General features: G+C 33.1%; 1 protein-coding gene across 6 annotated transcripts in view; it reads left to right on the top strand.

The window, feature by feature from the left end:
- Positions 1 to 4,443, top strand: part of DCUN1D5 (defective in cullin neddylation 1 domain containing 5) — a 32,381-nt gene extending 27,938 nt beyond the window's left edge. For all 6 annotated transcript variants that reach the window (XM_077113113.1, XM_077113116.1, XM_077113117.1 and 3 more), the window contains 4 exons: positions 338 to 446; positions 532 to 636; positions 2,174 to 2,276; positions 4,274 to 4,443. In XM_077113113.1, the coding sequence (XP_076969228.1) occupies positions 338 to 446; positions 532 to 636; positions 2,174 to 2,276; positions 4,274 to 4,329 (373 nt within the window). In that variant the 3' untranslated portion in view covers positions 4,330 to 4,443. The remainder of the gene's footprint in view (positions 1 to 337; positions 447 to 531; positions 637 to 2,173; positions 2,277 to 4,273) is intronic.
- Positions 4,444 to 18,498: the final 14,055 nt, after the last annotated feature.

The following is an 18,498-nucleotide window of genomic DNA, read 5'->3' on the forward strand; positions in this document are numbered from 1 at the left end:
GTAAGGGCATGTTTGAATATATCTCTTTTAAAAAATTTGTGTGATTTTATTGTAGTCTTTTGATTTACTTGTGTTGTTTTGTTTTGTTTATTTTGTTTTAAAGAAATGGGAGTGAACTTTGATTGCCAGGCTTCCTGACTGCCTTATGGTTTTTTTTGTTAAATTATATTAGTAGAGACAAGGTGACAGTGTTGTTATTGTGAATTTTAAAACAGTCAGCTTTAATCCTATGTGAATTTCATAAGTACACTTACTTTTCTCAGTGCATTCCTCTAAACCCCTAAAGATGCTTTTATTAATTTTCTTGATTATGTAATTTGTTTGATTTTGATTTAAGGTGTGACTGCACAGAAAAGTTACAGAACAAATTTGACTTTTTGCGCTCACAGCTGAATGATATTTCATCATTTAAGAATATCTACAGATATGCCTTTGATTTTGCAAGGGTAGGTGTCATTTCCATATTTAATAATTTTAATGTATTTTCATTTTGAGACTACACTTAGGAAAATTTTCTGACTTATATTTTAGGATAAAGATCAGAGAAGCCTTGATATTGATACTGCTAAATCTATGTTAGCTCTTCTTCTTGGGAGGACATGGCCACTGTTTTCAGTATTTTACCAGTACTTGGAGGTATGCTTTTTTTGCTTTGAAAATATTTTTAACACTTAATCTAATTAAAAATATACCTTCAGTAGAGGAAAAATAAGTAGTGGAGAAAGTCTGTTAATGTTGTGTGCGTTCTAGATATTTTCATACTGTATGCATATCTGCTGTTATTTTTAAATATCAATTCATGTGTCATTGATAAATTCCGTGCACAAGATAATTTTGCTCTACCCCTTTATGTATTTATTAAAATACATAAGAAATTATATATTTTAACACAGACATTCTTCATGGGAAGTTAGTTTCTCAGAATTTGGCAAAAGAGAGAATTGACACTAGTGCACAAGTATTGTGATTTTTAATCTGGTTTCTTTCTGTTACTTAGGGTCTTGGCGCTGAAATCCATAGAAGATAACCAGTTGTAGTAATAATTGGTTATTTTACTTTTCTACTTTAGGCTAATCTAAAGAAATAGAATGAAGTTTTAATATTTTATGCCCTCAAATGTAAGAACTGGCTAAATAATATTCTTAAAAGGACTAATTAATTAAAAAATAAAAGTATGCTGAATTAATAAAGAAGCTATCTTTAAGAAGTCTTATGACAGTATCTACTGGGCAGCAATTCTAAGAAGATGCTGTCTTTTTCCCCGTTGTTTTACTGTCTGCTTTTCTATGTGTTTTTGTGCCCTTTTAATTTTATTTATTTTGTATAGTTCTCACCATTTCTTGAATACAGATGCTTTTTGCTTTGAAAATAATTTCTCATAAAGTTAATTGTTCATAATAGTATGTTCTCCAGAGGAGTTTTGTTTAAAGCTGTGATAAGAAACAGTGGTATGGAAATGTGTTGTATGAATGGATTTTGTGCATATTTAAATCTTAAGCCCAGTAAAGTAGATGTCTTTGATGGTTATACCTCCTATTAGTTTTGGGCAAAAATGAATTTCATAGAATGTAAAATATTTACCTCTAAAAGTGGCTGAGGGAAGCAAACTAAATACTTTTCAAATCTTGTTATGTGCAGGGTACTTTATAAACATTATCTTTTTTAAATCTTTTAACACCATTTTGAGTTGTTTCATTTGCATTTAGCAAATGAGAAAAATATTTCTCTTAATTAAATAACTTTCCCAAGATCATTAAGGGACAGAGCTCAAATTTGAACCCGAGTCCATACTTTTTCCTCTGCCTTCAAAGATGCTAACTTCAAAATGTGGTTAAACAGTATATTTCATGTAAAAAGTTTTTTACTCAAAAGTAGCACAAGGGAACTTTCTGGGTGAAGGAAATGCTATATATATATTGATCCTAGTGGTGGTGATGCAAGTATATACGTAAAAGAATTTACTGAGTTTTACCCTTAAGATTATTACCCTTAATAATGCACTTTTTATTTCTCAAAAATGAAAGAAAAGTAAACTAATAATTTAACAAAAAAGGATTAAATATTTTAGGAAAGACTGAATCACAACCAAAAAACTGTGTAGCTAGATATACTAAATCAAGCCTAATAAATAATGTTTATTCTGTAATACAAATATTTATCTCATTTCCCATAGCAATCAAAGTATCGTGTAATGAACAAAGATCAATGGTACAATGTATTAGAATTCAGCAGGACAGTCCATGCCGATCTTAGTAACTATGATGAAGATGGTGCTTGTAAGTATAGTATATTGTTTTCCTACGAAAATAAAATTCCTAAAAATGTTAAATGAGAGAATATGTGTGTGTATCATTAGCATAAAGACTTTCAACTTCCTAACGATAACTTTTATTATATAATATTCTGTGTATTTGGTTGGGGGTGGAGGGGCAACAGGGAGAGGGATAGAGAAAGAATTTAGATTCAGCAATATTTTAAAGTATATGCTGGTAGGGATGCAAGGGTAGTTCAGTGGTAGAATTTTTGCCTGCCATTCAGGAGACCCAGGTTCGATTCCTGGCCCATACACTTCCCCAAAACAGAACAAACAAGCAAACAAAAATTCAACAAATGATGCTACCATAACAGAATACTCTCATGGAAAAAGAATGAAATGTGATCCCCGCCATGTAGCATACAAAAAAAAAAAATCTTTGATGGTAAATGAAATGTTTCCAGATCCTCAGTAAACAAGCATTGCAGCTAAATTTAAGTTGTAATTTCTGCATTTAAAAGCTAAAACTGTGCTTAGCCTTCTGTCTTTCCTGGCATTTTCCTATGGAAGAAAATCATAATCATGGTTTTAGAAATGTGAAAGCAAAGCATCAGTTATAATAGAAAGAGCTTGAATGTTAATGTCATTCATTCACAGTATAGCAAATAATGTCAAAATTACTTCTCTCTAAAAATTATAAATTGGTTCAGTGAAATATTTACTGTTTTCCAGTCCTTCAAATTAAAATATCTGTCTATGCTCTTTAGTGGAGAAACTCGAATGCCATAAATTGGATCTCTGAAGCAATGATAAATTTATTGGATAAGCTAAGCTAATTTTCTAGAACTATAATTAAGTTTTCAGCTCCTACCAACACTTTAGTTGCATGCTTATAAACTGAAATTATGGACTTATTTCTGTGAAAGTGTAGAAATAAAATATTGAATAAGGCCTAACTTTATTTCTTCATGTATGCATTATGTCCTCTTCTTATAAAATGTCACATTTTAAAGAAATAATGCCTTGTTCCAGTAAACTGGTAGCAAAGGGACCATATATGGCCTGCAGATGTGTGTTTTATGTATATTTTGAGCCAACATTAAAACAAGGATATTTTGTATAAAACTACACCTCCATTTTTGTTTGAAAAATCAGAAATTCGAAGAAAACTGCATTAAGATTCTTACATAGGAATCCAAGGCTGGAACCAAATAGTGGCTGCCACATTATTTTGTGTGCTTTCCAGTTGGTCAGTTTCCAGAATACCAGCATCCTAGTCTGTTTGTCAGTTGCCATTTATTATTGTGCTTGCTCTGCTGTTTTTCTTTAAGTAGAGAAATATGTCTATTGAAAGCGAGAAAAAAAGAAGGGACCACCAGAGTTGTATGTTTCAAGAAAAATAGGGCAAACATACTTTTTTGTTGCAGTGAGCTTTCCTACATTAAAAATAAACCGGGCTTATTTAAATTATCTCCTTGTCTTCTGTAGGTATATGAGTTTGGACCCCTGCATTATAAAAATAGGCCTTAGTTTATTAGTCAGATATTCATTGAGTACTTGCTTTGTGTTCAACCTTATACTAGATCCTGAACTAGAATGAAGTAAGTCTGTAATATGACAGTACCCCTCAGCAAGCATATACCTACTGGGAAGATAACATAAAAATATTATCTTAACCATTTCAGATTGTTTAATACTTAAATGGAAAAATGCCATGGGGACTTAGTTAAAAGGAAAGATAGGGATTGGCTTAGTTATTGGAGGAGGATTCATGGAACACTTAACATCTTGAGAAGGATGTTCCTACAAATATCCATTATGAAAAGTCCCTTTCGCATCATGGGCAGTAAAGAAAAAACTAAGACAACATTCTTAAGTAGAAGAGGGGATCTGAAAGCAAAACACCTGAAGATGGGCACGTTCAGGTCTCTGTCATTACAGAGTTCATGGGGAGTTTGTTTTGTAATTGGAGAGGTGAGTTCACTGAATTCTAACAAAAAATTATTTCTTTATTTCTAGGGCCTGTTCTTCTTGATGAATTTGTTGAGTGGCAAAAAGTCCGTCAAGCATCATAGCAAGAACTATTGTGAAGAAAATGCAAACCTTTTGATTCCCACATATATACAAACTAATGAGATGAGGAAAAAAAAAAAAACCAAAGGGTGCATTTTCATTCATATCAAAGACTGCTCATAGTACTTTTTTTCCTTTTTTTTTTAAAGGAAGTTTTCTTGTTACATGTGATGGGCATTGAGCCACACCTCTTCTGAGACTGAATATTGAAGTTTTTGTTTTGAGTTATGTTTAATAACATTTATTTCAGAACAATAAAGATTCAGATTTGTGACAAAGGCCTTAAAGTGAAGATGTCCCTTGAGTGTCAGAGTGGTATTTATTTTTGTAAATTTGAATTCCTGAATTTTTGAGTTCTGACTCACCATGAATTTGTGGAATTTTAAGATTTTAAGCAGTCTTAACAATTGGCAATGATTCATTCATTGGTGGTATGATTATTCATCTCTGCACCATTAGGAAGAATAATTATTGGCCTTGAGTCCTGGGATAATGATTTTCTGATGCAGCTAATCAAAAACATTTCTGAATGTTGGAAGTGCTCCAACTTTCAGCTCTAGGTTTTTGTAAAACTGCAGTTCTTACGCACCTATAGTTTTCTTATCTGAAGAGTTTAAAATTGGAAAGATTATTTCCAGTTATTTTATTTCTAACCATTAAAAAGTATTGTTACTAAGCATAAATCAGCATTGCAAATGTATAATCTTAACATGAATCTTAAGTTTCTTTATTTCTGTCAATTAAAAAGTCTGGTTTTTATTTGAAAGAGCAAGATGTCTACATTAATGGTCTTAAAATGAGCTAGCCTTATGAGAGAACTAGGACCAATATTGTACTTGCATCATATTATCATTAATACTGTTTTAGTGTCATATTAATGATTGTTCAGTTGTCATTTTGTGATATAGGAAGTTCTGTTGAGCCCTTTTTTTTCCCATCTTAAGACAAACTTAGCTCTTCTAGGGATCTAGTGAAAATTTATAGGAAAAGAAGATAATAGAAAAAGGAATTATGAAAGGACTGCATAACTGCACAGCTCAAGGGGTACCGTTTACATTGGTAGTAATCGCAATGTTACTGATTTCCACAGTTTTGTGACTGATAGCAATAAAGAATTTTGAGGAAAGGGCAGCTTTTTCTAATTTTTATATGAAAGACATCTTTTGGACTAGCAGCAGGGCTGATTGTACATTCTGTTTCAAGCCATTCATTATCCCAGTTATATGAAAACTTTGTTCACATTCACACTGTAGTCACAACTTCAATAACATTCCTAGTTTCATTGTATGAGTGAGAGAAGTAAATAGTTTTTTATTTTTCCATAATAAGGACATTTCTATTGGGAATTAGGACAAAGATGAAGGTAATATTTGATGGTGACTTTGCTTAGTGAATGATTTTTGGTATTGTTGACATAAGGGAGAATAGCACTGTAAAATTTTTTGTTTGTTTTTTGGTTAATGAGCTGGGACAAGATGATTGCCAGTGTTTTAATGATTTTCTTAATGAAATTATTTTGTACAACTTTGTAAAGACTGATTTAATGGTGGAAAACATTTAAACATTTTTCCTAATGTCTTATAGACAAGGAAAATTTTCCTTGAATGCTTCTCTTAAGTAGTAGAACCACTAATTTATTAGAACTGAGCATACCAATAGTGTTAGGATTAACACCATGATTGATATTTTAATATCAGATACAGTATAAGGAAATATTTACATTTTTAGACCTTTGAATCATTTAAACTTAATTGACTCTCTTGCCCAAGGCAAAACTGCTGAACTTGAAGAATATAGTCTATATTATTTAAATCTAAAGCATAATTTAAGTGAAGACTTAAAAGGCATCAATTTATTGTCTGAAATAATGGTAATGTCTTTGTCTTCTTTATTTGCTTAAAATAAGGAACACTAAAATCTTATAAATGACCTTAAAAAATAAAGTGTATGAAAATGCTTATCTCCTTATCCAAAGGAATCTTTAAGACTTTTTGAGTTTGACAATAAAATGGAAATTTGCCGTCTTTCTTTCCTTAAAGTCAGCAATCCAATCCAATCCAGGCCATGCTTGATCTGTTCTTGCTTCATCTATTTCTCTTAGGTCCTTAGAGTCACCTACTTTTAGGCAAGTTTACTCTGCCTCATTCATTAAGCAGAATGTGGGCTGTGTCTCTTATTGTCCTTCTTTTCTTAATTTATATTTGAACAATATTTAATTTATTAAATATTACTATTTAATAATAATATTAAACTATTACAAACTATTACAGTTAGGTAGTATTAACAAAGAGGACAGTATTAAGGAGCCTGCTGTATAAACAAGAAGTCTCCTAACTGTTGTGGCTCCTCTTTTGAATAGCTAGCTTCAAGTGCCTTCCGGGAATCCTACTGTAATTTTCAGAATTATTTCCTTTGTATAGGATGAAATACTGCATGGTGCTTTGTGACATAGAGAAAACTTGTTTCTTACAGACTAGCATACAAATGAAATACAACTGGAAGAAAGTAGAGCCAGGTATTGATTCTCAACTGTGATAAGATGGGGAGGTTGCCCCATTCCCTTCCACCCCACAGCCTACCCATCCTCTACTCCCAATGCTTTGGGCCCAATAATTTTTAATAAATGTATCTTTAGGAAATTGCCAGTGATTCAGTTAACATACTGTGCTAAAAAAGTGATGTATTGTTGCATGCTAATCTGAATCTGTTACCACATTTGCCTTTTTATTGTTTAATGATTTGCTTTTTAAATATTACTGATAAAATTCTTGACATGATGCATTTTGACAGTAATAGTATTTTTATGCATAATATATAGGTTTTGTTGATTTGGGTTCTACTCTGTTTGAAATATTCTAGATAGTATTTGTTAAACTGGAATTTGAGGACCATCTTTAAGAATAATTTGATTGACCTTCAGTAGTATTTTTCTTAAATACAAATGCCTTTTCATCTAGGAAACCAAAAAATTATCTTAACAATATTGAATGCCATCTCTTGGGGTAGGGGTGGGGGTGGAATTTAAAAATAACCAGTGTTTTTAAGAAGTGCAAAATAGATGGAGTAAGTCATGTTCAGAATACGTGAAGCATATTGCTACATTTGATTTCACTTTGAATTAAGTATTTCTTCAACAAAACGTGCTTTTTACCTAATTGCTAATGTGAAATTCTGAAAGGATTTATTGAAATACATGCTCAGTTAAAAGAGCAGATAGTAAGAATGCTTACCTAATTTGTTTTATTTCCTTCTTGAAGTGCATTTAAAATAGTTTTGATAATAATCAATAATTTGGCTTAGTTCTAGCCTAAAGCTTTGTAGCAGATTTCTCATATGCTTCCCAAATATCTAAAGCATTAAATAAATTGGAAGAATTTCTAATACAAAATTTAAATTACTTCTTTGTTGCATTCAAAGAAAAGAGAAAATTATCTTTAACTCTTATAAAAGTCATCTTGAGGAAATCAGATTTGAATCTCAAAATCATCACAGATAAACATTTCAAAGAAGAGGTCGTTTCCTGTCTAGGAAAAAGAAATAGCAGTAAAATTTCAATATTTCCTCAACAGAAAAGGCTAGTTTGAATTATTAAATATCCCAGATCATAAAATTTTTTAATGAATGTATTTGTATTCATTTCATGATTATTTGATAACAACCAAATTAACAGATTGCTTTAACAAATGTCGTAAGACTCCTTTTTCATTAATAGACCTAATTACCTGTGAGTAGTATTGTGGAAACTCAAAAAGCAATCTAATTTCGATGATAAACTGCAGATAGTGGAAAGGTGAATTTCTGCCTCAACACTTGGGTGAATTATCTCTAATATTTTTTTCTTCAATGATTTTTTCAATTGAGATATAATCATCTTAAGCATACAACCAGTGGTTCACAGTGTCATCATAAAACTGTGCATTCATCAATGAATTATCACTGTTATTTAATTTTTGAGATTATATTAATGAACTCCACTAGAGCAATCTTTTGATTTTTTTTAGAGCACTATTTACTTTTTCCCAAATACCAGTCTTAGTAAAACTGATCATAAATTTGCTATGCCCAGCTTAAAATCTTTTGTAGCCTGTAACTATAGTAATATCTTTTGCTCCTTTCCTAGACCAGTTTCTTTTTCTGATGGATGAGACATTTTGTACATTGTAATATATTAGAACCTTTTACAATATCTCTCATTTTTGCCTGGGTTTTGATTTACCATTTGTTAAATATACTTTTTTTTTTTTTTTTTTTTTTTTTTTTTTTTTTAAAGGAAAGACAGAGAGAAGGAAGGAAGGATAGAAGGAAGGAAGGAAGGAAGAAAGGGAAACATCTTTAAACATTTTCTTGTTTTTATTGTATTCTGTTTCTCCGTATTTGTTACATGGGCTGGGGCCGGGAATCGAACCGAGGTCCTCCGGCATAGCAGGCAAGCACTTTGCCCGCTGAGCCACCGCGGCCCGCCCAGTTAAATATACTTTAAAACATAAAAGCCAGTGACACTCTAAAAGGTTAGATATTAACATGAGTATTAAATCTTGTTTTAAAGTGCCAATTTTATTGTAGTTTTATTGTATATTTTATGGCTTTGTGATCTATAAATGGAAAAGTTCGAGCAAAAGTTTAAAAAAATTTTTAGCTTCCCACCAAATTGTATCATTTTGAACAAGTTTTATTTTTCTGCTGTTTAGCTTTCTCAGCTTTACCATATTAATGAAAATTTTTATACATAGTTCATGGATTGGCTTTAAGTAGTAAGTTAAATTTGTAGATATTCTGGAATATTCAAATATACTAATAATTTTTAAAAGCTAATAAAAGGAAAATGGATATATATTAAACCAATCCGTCCATCCCTCCCCTCAAAACAAAACCTCTAAAGTGTACAAGTAGAATTGGGTATTACCCATAACTTTTCTATGTGGAAAATAAAAGCCTTCATATATTTGAAGTTGAAAGAAAATTTGCTGTCATTTGCTTGCTACCAATTGAACTTGAACTGTGAAAGATGAAAGACTTAAATATTTTATTTGACAGCTTGTCATTTGAGATTGTTTTTTTACCTTATCAAATTTAGCATAATTAATCAGAAAGAGTTTTGACTCAAAGAACATCTGTAGTATTCTGTCATACATATGAAATGGCTTATAGCTAGTTCATACAAAGTTTCTTATCTGCAAATGTAGAAATCTCATCGGTTTAAGACTTTATATCATTCACTGAAGTTATTTTGCATATTAAGAGAGTTTATAGAAGTAATATCGGAGAAACAGTAGTTCAGTTTCCTCTTTGCCATATCCCAGTTGGTTCACTTTTTGACAAATCATTTGACCTCTAACATCAGTTTCCTCTTTTGTGAAATAAGAAAGGATATTGTACCAGTGTTATTAGTGTTAGTGAATGCAACTTGCTATTTGAACAAAAAACAATTAGTTAAAATAGTCCTTTTCTTTCCCGAGGAATTTTACAACTTGTTACAGAAGTAGCTGGGCTTTCCTGTTTTAATTTGCCTTTTTTATTGTTATAATCAAAAATATTCATACTAAATCATTTAGTAATTCTGTAAGCCAGGCATTGTTTTATGACTGAGTATATAGCAGAGAATAGAATAGACAGTCTCGCCTTTTAGGTTTTTCATTTTAACTGATAAGTAAAATAGTTTTATTGTATGGTGACAAGGTTATTGAGGGATAATAAGTCAAGCAAGATACCTCCAGTGGGAATATGTTATAGGGTTGCTATATAAAGCAAAGTCACTGATAAGGTGGTGTGAGGCAGAGGCCTAAGGCAGTTGAAAGATTGAGCCATAAGGATATTTGGGGGAAGAACATTCCTGAAGAAAGGAAAATTACATGCTTTTGCCTTGAGCTAGTTGTGTGCTTGGTATTTTCAAAGAACACAAAGGAGATCAGTGTGACTGGGATGGCTGGAGTGGGCAAGAGGAGAGTATTAGAAAGTGATGTTAGAGAGATTGGGAGTAATCATAGCATCCTATCATGTGAGGCATTTTAGGCCATTTTAAAGACTTAGATTTTTACTGAGTGAGGTGGGAAGCAATTAGAATAAGGATGGAAATGGAGATACTATACAAGAGCATTATGTAATAGTACAGATGAGAAATGATGGTGGCTTAAATGAGGCCAAGGGCAATGAACATGTAATAAGGAGTGGTCAAATTCTGAATTTTATTTCAAAGGTATGGATGTAAGAGAAAGAAAAATCAACAATGACTCCAAGGTTTTTGGTGTGAAGAGCTCCAAGAATAAAGTGGCCATTTACCAAGATGAGGAAGACTAAGAGAATCAGGTTTCAGGAGGAAGAATTGAGAGTTTACGGTGTGTAATGGTAGACAAACCACTCTGTTAGATATATAAAGGGAAATGTAGAGTGCATTGGATATGTAAGACTGGAGTTCTGGGCTGAAAATACATATTTGGAAGCCATTAGTATATAACCCTATTTTAAGCCAGAACATGGAAGAAATCACCTATGAAATAAGGGTAACTAGAGAATTAAAGACATGATTAGTGAAATTAGGGCTGGCTTTTGTGCATTTTCAAGTGTAAAAAGCCAAGCATTTACATACATAATTTTACAAAAGCACTGAAGTCTGAAAGGCAAGACTGATGTTACCAAATACATAAACAAATGGCAAATTAAGTTAAAGGGGAATGCTATTTTATTAATTTTTGTAAAGAAGTGTTTCGATTTGCAGTTATATACAGTTTTATGTTTTCAGAATGTCTCTGGAGTGCTAGTTCCTTTTTCTGGTAGAAGAAAAAAGCTGGTTCAGTTTGACAATTTTAGCACTAGAGGGCAAGCTTGCTTCTAGATTGTGAAGAGCTATAAATGGATTAATTTAGCCAAACACAGTACCTGCATTCAGTTCCAGTTAATGAATGTATTTGATTCTCAAGTAAGTTTATAATCTGTTTTTTCTTTTGCTGGGAAAATATAAAGGTAGTGGTTTATATCTGGAATTGGGAGTTCACAATATATGTTTCCATATTAAGTTCAAGGGAATTCAAGTGTAGCTTGCTACATTGTGTTCAGACCTGATATAGAGAACCCACCACACATGCGGATATAAGAAAATTTGAAGCCAATTAGTAAAAAGCTCTGACATAAAAAACATTTATGCAGGAAATGTATTGAACTGTTACTATGTTCTGGGCACGGTGATAAGAGTTGGGGCTACAAAGATGATTAAAATATAGTTGATGCCTTAAATATGCTTTGGTCTAGCATATTATAGGACTTAATATGTTGTGTTGTATCTCTCTTTTCCCTCTAAATAGAAATCCTGATTCATTTATCTTTGGTACCTCTAGGTGTCTATCACAGTACATAGTACTTAGGTTAGTTTTTGTTTATGAAAAAACTGAATGAAGAGACACGAAATAAATAAGAACAGAGTTAGAATTGGGACCTTTGCAAAACCCTATTTTCTTTTTACCCATTCTTCCTTATAGTTATTACCGTGTTTATAAATGGTTATAGAGATGATTCCAGCTCTACGTCTTTGTTCCTACCACTCTTTCTAATAGTCTCCATGATCAAGAGCAATCAGTAGAAATGATTGATTGGCAGCCATAGAAAGTGGGAGTCTCTGGAATGGAGAGGAAAGAGATGTGAAGATGGATAGCTCTTTCTGGCTGGTATAGTTGAAAAGTTTCAGATGCTAAAATTGAGACTTGAAATGGTCCCTTGTCTTTTTCTCACTTTTCACCCTGAAAGTTTGTGTATACATGGTCCTCTTGCTCTCTGTGTTGTTTTAGGGTTCCTACTTCTACATACTGATTCCTTAGTTTCCTTATCTGCAACATGAAAATAATAGTAGTTATTATTATTTTACCTCATAAGATTTTTTTGAGGATGAAATGAAATAATGCATGCAGAAAATACTAGCTACTCTGCTACCTGCAAAAACAGATCCATTGAAGTTTGTAAGACGGTTTTGTGTTCAATAAATATTAGTTACATAGTAGAATTAAAATAAATGGGAAAAATTAAGTTGATTCACAAAAATATTTAGAAATACAGTTATTTTAGGAGATTAATTTGTATCAATGATATAAACTAAATTATATTATTTGCTCAATTTGGGCAGTATAAAGAAATGGTTAGCTCAAAGGAATGTTAAAAATGACTGAACATAGGTGTGCAATGGTGCCTCAGCAGGCAGAATTCTTGCCTGCCATGCAGGAGACCCGGGTTTGATTCCTGGTTCCTGCCCATACAAAAAAGAAAAAAGACTAAATGTGATGATCAATGTGGAGAGCTTAGTGCCTCATCTAGCACCAAGTCACTAGTGCTTAGTAAACCTTAGCTGCTATAGCTGTCTTTAAAAAATAAAAAAAAAGGCTTAATTTTACCTCAGAGGAAGAGTTCATAATAAAAAAATTTTTAAACAATAAATACTAATTTTAATGCCAAAATATTACAATGTCTTAAGGAGAACATTTCTTATCACATTATCTGATTCTGTTGCAACCAGTTCTTTGTAAAAAAAAAAAAAAAACTAGCAGAAATTCTTTCCAAAAGCTGTTTAAAACTAGAAGCACAATATTTCAAAGAGAAAGCTAACTGACATACACTAGTTGAAGTGGGAAATCTTCCCTACCCACCCCCACTATCACCTCTGAGAAACCTCAGAGGAAACCCTAGCTATCTGACTAGGCATGTTTTGAAAATTATTGCTTCCATCTTTGCACCTTGACTCGTCAAATACCGAAACAAAGTAGTGGAGGAAACTCCAGATCTCTACTTAGAATTTTCTATTTAATTGTCTATATAAAAAGCAAAAGGTGTGGCTGGCTTTTTTTAGTCTAGAAAAAGATGAGAAATGTCAGGTATCCTTGGTAATGTTTATATGGTGTTATGTAAAGAGTACCAGGAGAGATTTGGAAGGAAGAAATGAATGCCTATAGGCTGAAGCTTCACTATGGCCCCATGTTACATAGGTTAAAGACAGTGTAATTCCCAGTCTCACCTTTAAGGGTTATGATTCTCAAAGGGGAAAGAACTCTGAGAGCAGAGACTATGTCATTCATAGTATCCACATGACAAGGGCTTAGTAGATGTTTATCTTCCTCCTAAACTGCAAATTACTTGAAAGACAGGGATCATGTTTTATTTATCTTTGTATCCCTAGTGCCAGCACATAGCCAGCAAATTAAGAGTTTGCTTATTGAATTAATGAATGAGTGGACGAATGTACACATATATGTATAAAAAGTTAAACTAAGGTTCTTGAGGGCTGAAACCATGTCCTCGGCACTTACTATAGTGCTTGACATATAATAGCTTGTCAAACATGTTTGCAGAAGTGAAAAGAACTTAGGTGTAAGTAGTGCCAGAGTAGTCTCACATAACCTGGCACAGTATTTTCTATGTAGGCAATACAATTATTTCATGATTAAAGATAACAGAGATTCCAATAGGCATTTTCTAAGTATCAATTGAGTAATACAAATAAGAAACAATGGGAGTTCAGAAGAGGGAGAGTTCTTTGGACTGAAAATGTCATGATGGCTTATCAGAACAGGTTGGTTTTGATGATGGTGGGGGGTTCTTTGAGCAAACACAGGTGGCGCATCTTGGGAAACGTGAGTAGGACAATACAATTTTAGACCTTGTATTGGGTAGTGGTCTTTGAAAGCCCATCTGAGAAGTTTGGACTTAATGCAGTAAGTAGTAGGTAGGCACTAAAGACTTGAAAGTGGGTTTTAAGGACATTATTTAGACAGCTGGAGAGGAAAGAGAGGGAACAGGGAGAAAAATAAGGAAGACATAATAACGCTGGTGCTGTAGGAAGAGCCCTGGGCTTGGAGTTGAAAGATCTGTTAGGTTCCTTGCTCTGCTATTTATTGTCTCTCTGACCTTGTACGGGTTAATTTAGCTCCCTCTTCCTCTCTGTGAAGTAGGGTAAGAGTGATGTGCATATTGATAATGTACTTAAAAGTGTGCTAAGACTAATGCTATGCTTTGTAGTAGGTTCCAAATATTTGTTGAATGACAGTGAATAAATGGTATTGACTAATAGGAGCCACTGGAATGTCAACTTCTGCATTTGCCAGTAAACCTATTAACTCTTATGGGAAGAAAAGTAAATTTGTGAAGCCACTGAATCTCATGATCCAAAGAATGACTTTTTGGATTAGTTAGAAATCCCTATGAGGCTCTAAAATTATGTCAGAGATGAATAAGACTTGAGCTTTTCATGTTAATGTTATTTCTACTGTTGCTGCCTTTTAAAGGAGCCAAACCACAAGATAAACAATGCAGAAAAGCTTAATTAAGAAAAAAAGAACCACTTCCTATGCATGGGTGCTTCATTAGCATTAAATGTTTGCTTTATTTACTAATGAATTTTTTTTTCTTAGCTGGTAAATTGTTTTAAATTTTGGTCATGAGGTAGTTACCTTGACTTTTCCAGTGTTACAAAATAACTGAAAAAGAGTTGACAGGCCACAGCTGAATAGGCTGAATAGAACTGATTCTTTTAATGTGTCAATCTGTAATAGTAAATTCAGTTTTTAACTTTATAATGGAAAACTGGATTAATGAGAACTCGCTTTCCAAAGCCACAGCACCTTTCTTTGTCTCTGGAATACTCCGTACCTCTGCCACCTCGAGTAGTCATTGAAGGATTTTCCTCTCTTATTCTGGGTCTCATTATTACTAAAGAAATATTCTTTCCTCCCTGCCTATCTCCAAACCACTACCAACCTTGTAATGTATGCTTTCATTAGAGTGTTGGAAATACTGTAAGAGAATAGTTCACTTACATATCTCTTGTCTTAACTGAATTGTGAGCTACTTTAGAGGAGGGATTGTGTGTTTTTTGCCTCTCTTTTGTTTGTCCAGTGCTCAGAACTGTCCACAATATAAGGAAAGCACTCAATAAATGGAACAAATGAATAAATGAGAATGAACAAATAAATAATGATGGCTTTTGTAAGAATTCTAATCTTTTGTGTATTTTCTTTTTGTTTACTGGATGGCAGATGTTACCACAGAGCCCTACTTTTAACTCTGACTTACTATTAAAGGAATTAAATTAAAATGAGAAGTGCATATTATAACAATTCTGCCACTTTTGCCTCTCATTTGACACAAATTTTATAAATTGATAATACCCAGTTTTGATGAAAGTACAGAAATAAGAATTTTTATACTTTGCTGGAGTGAGTATAAATGGCACACATGGTCTTTTCTGGAAGACGTCAAGAAAGATATATTCAAAAGCCTTAATAATGTTCATTTCCTCCCACTCAACAATTCCATGCCTAGGAATTTATCCTAAAGCAATATTTTTAATTTTCAAAAGATTTTTATTATAAGATAGTTTGTAGATAGGAAAAAAAACTTAGTTGTTTAACCATAGGAAATTAAATAACTACAGTATATTTACACAATGGAGTAATGGAACATTTAAAAATCTATATTATAGGAAAGTAAAAAGCAGGTTTTAAATAAGTAGGTTCAATATAATATTGTTTCAGAAATGTGTATGTAAGTATATAGGGAAAATATTGACAGGCTATGCATCAAAATATGAAAAAAGCTTCTTGATGATAGAATTGCAAGTTTTTATTTTTATCTCATTCCCTGTATTTTCTGCAATAAAATCAATATCTATTACTTTTGTAATTTTAAAAAGTCAATAGAGGGCACAAAAAAGTCAAAGTAGAGATTATATAAAGAATATGTACTTTCTCCACTGCTGATTTTACATGTCTCCTTCAGTAAAGAAAAAAGAACCAACCTTAAAATATGAATTTTACCTGCACTCAGTCTGTCAGACCATTTTCCCTACCTGTCTGCATGTTGCACTTGATAGTTACAAGCTATATTGGAGACCTATATAGCAGTAACAGTGATTAATTCATTTAGAAGATACTTGTTTGAGGGCCTGCTATGGTCCAGAAACTTAGAATACAAAGATAAGTGCCAAAATATTGAAGTCTAAATTTATATTGAAATTTATTTTAAAGCTAAAATGTTATAAAGAGTTATTTCGTCCAGTGCTCACTCTTTGGAGATGGGAAGAACAGATCCCAAAGAGATTTGCCCAAGATTGAATAGATAGTAAGTGATATATCCTAGACTCAATTTCGGAAATTTACATTCTAGTCTAGTGCTCTTATCTAGTCACTTGGGCCACTCTCATTTCTTGAAACTACAGATTCTCAAACTTAGGAAATAGCTTGAATTTATCTCTGTATCTCTTCTACAACATTAATTAGTAGCCCTTATTTGCTTCACTTTGTCTCATAGCTCTTGGGATTAACTAAAGCTTCATATCTATGAGTTTTCTATATTAGTCATTGTTAGCTACTTCTCCCTCATTCTGTAATTCTGATCTTATTTTTAACATCAAAAATAAAATTGAGAAAAACCACTTAAAACTTACACCCTAATTTATATCCATCCATTGCTTTTTACTAATCGAGAGGAGCCATTCAACCAGTCAGGAATCTGATAGACAAATAACTATCTACCACAAAAAGTTATTTGTTACATGGACTTTGTCAACTGGTGAAATACAGGTACAATATGATTAAAGCACAGTCCTTCACTACCCCAATTTACCAAATGTGTATTTACAGATTACTGCCTCAAACTTGAAATTCTTCACCTGGATAACCCTTCTCTAATTCTTCAAAACTTCTAATCCCACTGTAGATATTGTCTCGTCTGAGAAGGCCTTCCTCATCCACATCCCCTCCCCACATCCACCCTTAACTTCTTTATATTGGCTATGTCACATCTGAGTTCCTTGAAGCCAGAGATTGGTCTTTTATCTTCCCTATGTGTTTAACACAGCATTAAACCCATAGCAGTCACTCAAATAAATATCTCTTTGTTGATAGTATGAATAAATGAGTACATAAATTTCCTCACCATCTAGTTAACAAAAGAAAATAATGAAAGATTAGCTGGAATGAATTGTTCTCAGTGAATCCATGCCGGTTCCTTGTGATCATGTCTGATTCATTCATCTGATCTTTATTTGTCCTAGATTGAGATAAAAGTGACTAGTTTGGAGGCACCACCTTCTTTATTTTTGAAAAAATCTCCAATTGTTTAGCGGCTGAGCATCTTGATCCCCACTTTTTCCTTTAATATTACAGATTGTGCTCTGGTTACTACATCTATTCACTAAGAATTCATTAAGAATTGTGTATAGATATTTGGATTCATTTCAGAACATCATTGTGATATGGTAGAATGATCATCTCAGGGAATTATAGAGGTGGTCCGAGTCCAGATGGTGCCTCTGATTTCAGGATGTCCTAAACTAACCATTTATTTCTCCAGAGCTTCAGTTTTTCATCTGTAAAGTAAAAACATTTGGTTAGGGTTTTCCAGGTTAGTGTGATGCCCTGATAAATCCCAGAGTGATTTGGACAATGAATAAAGAAGTATTTGCAGGGTCCCCCTTAGGGGAACTGGGAGAAAAGGGGAAAGATTCAGCTACCCCATTTGGAGAATTTCTGATATTCATGCAAGCAGTGGGGACAACCAAATCAATAGATTCTTGGGGTTTGCCCCTATGAAACTTATTCCCACAAAAAATAGGCTGAGCCTACTTAAAATTAGGTCTAAGAGTTACCCACAGAGAACCTCATTTGTTGCTCAGATGTGGCCTCTCTCTCTCTCTCTAAGCCAATATGGCAAGGGAACCCACTGTCCTCCCATTCTCCTACGTGGGACATGACTCCCAGGGGGTGTGAATCTCCCTGGCAACATGGGACAAATCCCAGGATGAGCTGGGACATGGCATCAAGGGATTGAGAAAGCCCTCTTGACCAAAAGGGGGAAGAGAGAAATGAGACAAAATAAAGTGTCAGTGACTAAGAGATTTCAAACAGAGTCAAGAGGTTATCTTGGAGGTTATTCTTATGCATTATACAGATATCCCTTTTCAGTTTATGGTGTATTGGAGTTGCTAAAGGGAAGTGCCTGAAACTGTAGAGCTGTGCTCCAGTAGCCTTGTTTCTTGAAGATGATTGTATGAAGATATCATATTTACAATGTGACTGTGTGATTCTGAAAACCTTGTGTGTGATGTTCCCTTTATCTAAGATATGGACAGATGAGTAAAAAAAATTTGGGGATAAAAAATAAACAAATAATAAGGGGTACAAAGGTTAAAATATATTGGG

Source organism: Tamandua tetradactyla, chromosome 8 (assembly GCF_023851605.1).
Source record: "Tamandua tetradactyla isolate mTamTet1 chromosome 8, mTamTet1.pri, whole genome shotgun sequence".
Lineage (NCBI taxonomy): Eukaryota > Metazoa > Chordata > Mammalia > Pilosa > Myrmecophagidae > Tamandua > Tamandua tetradactyla.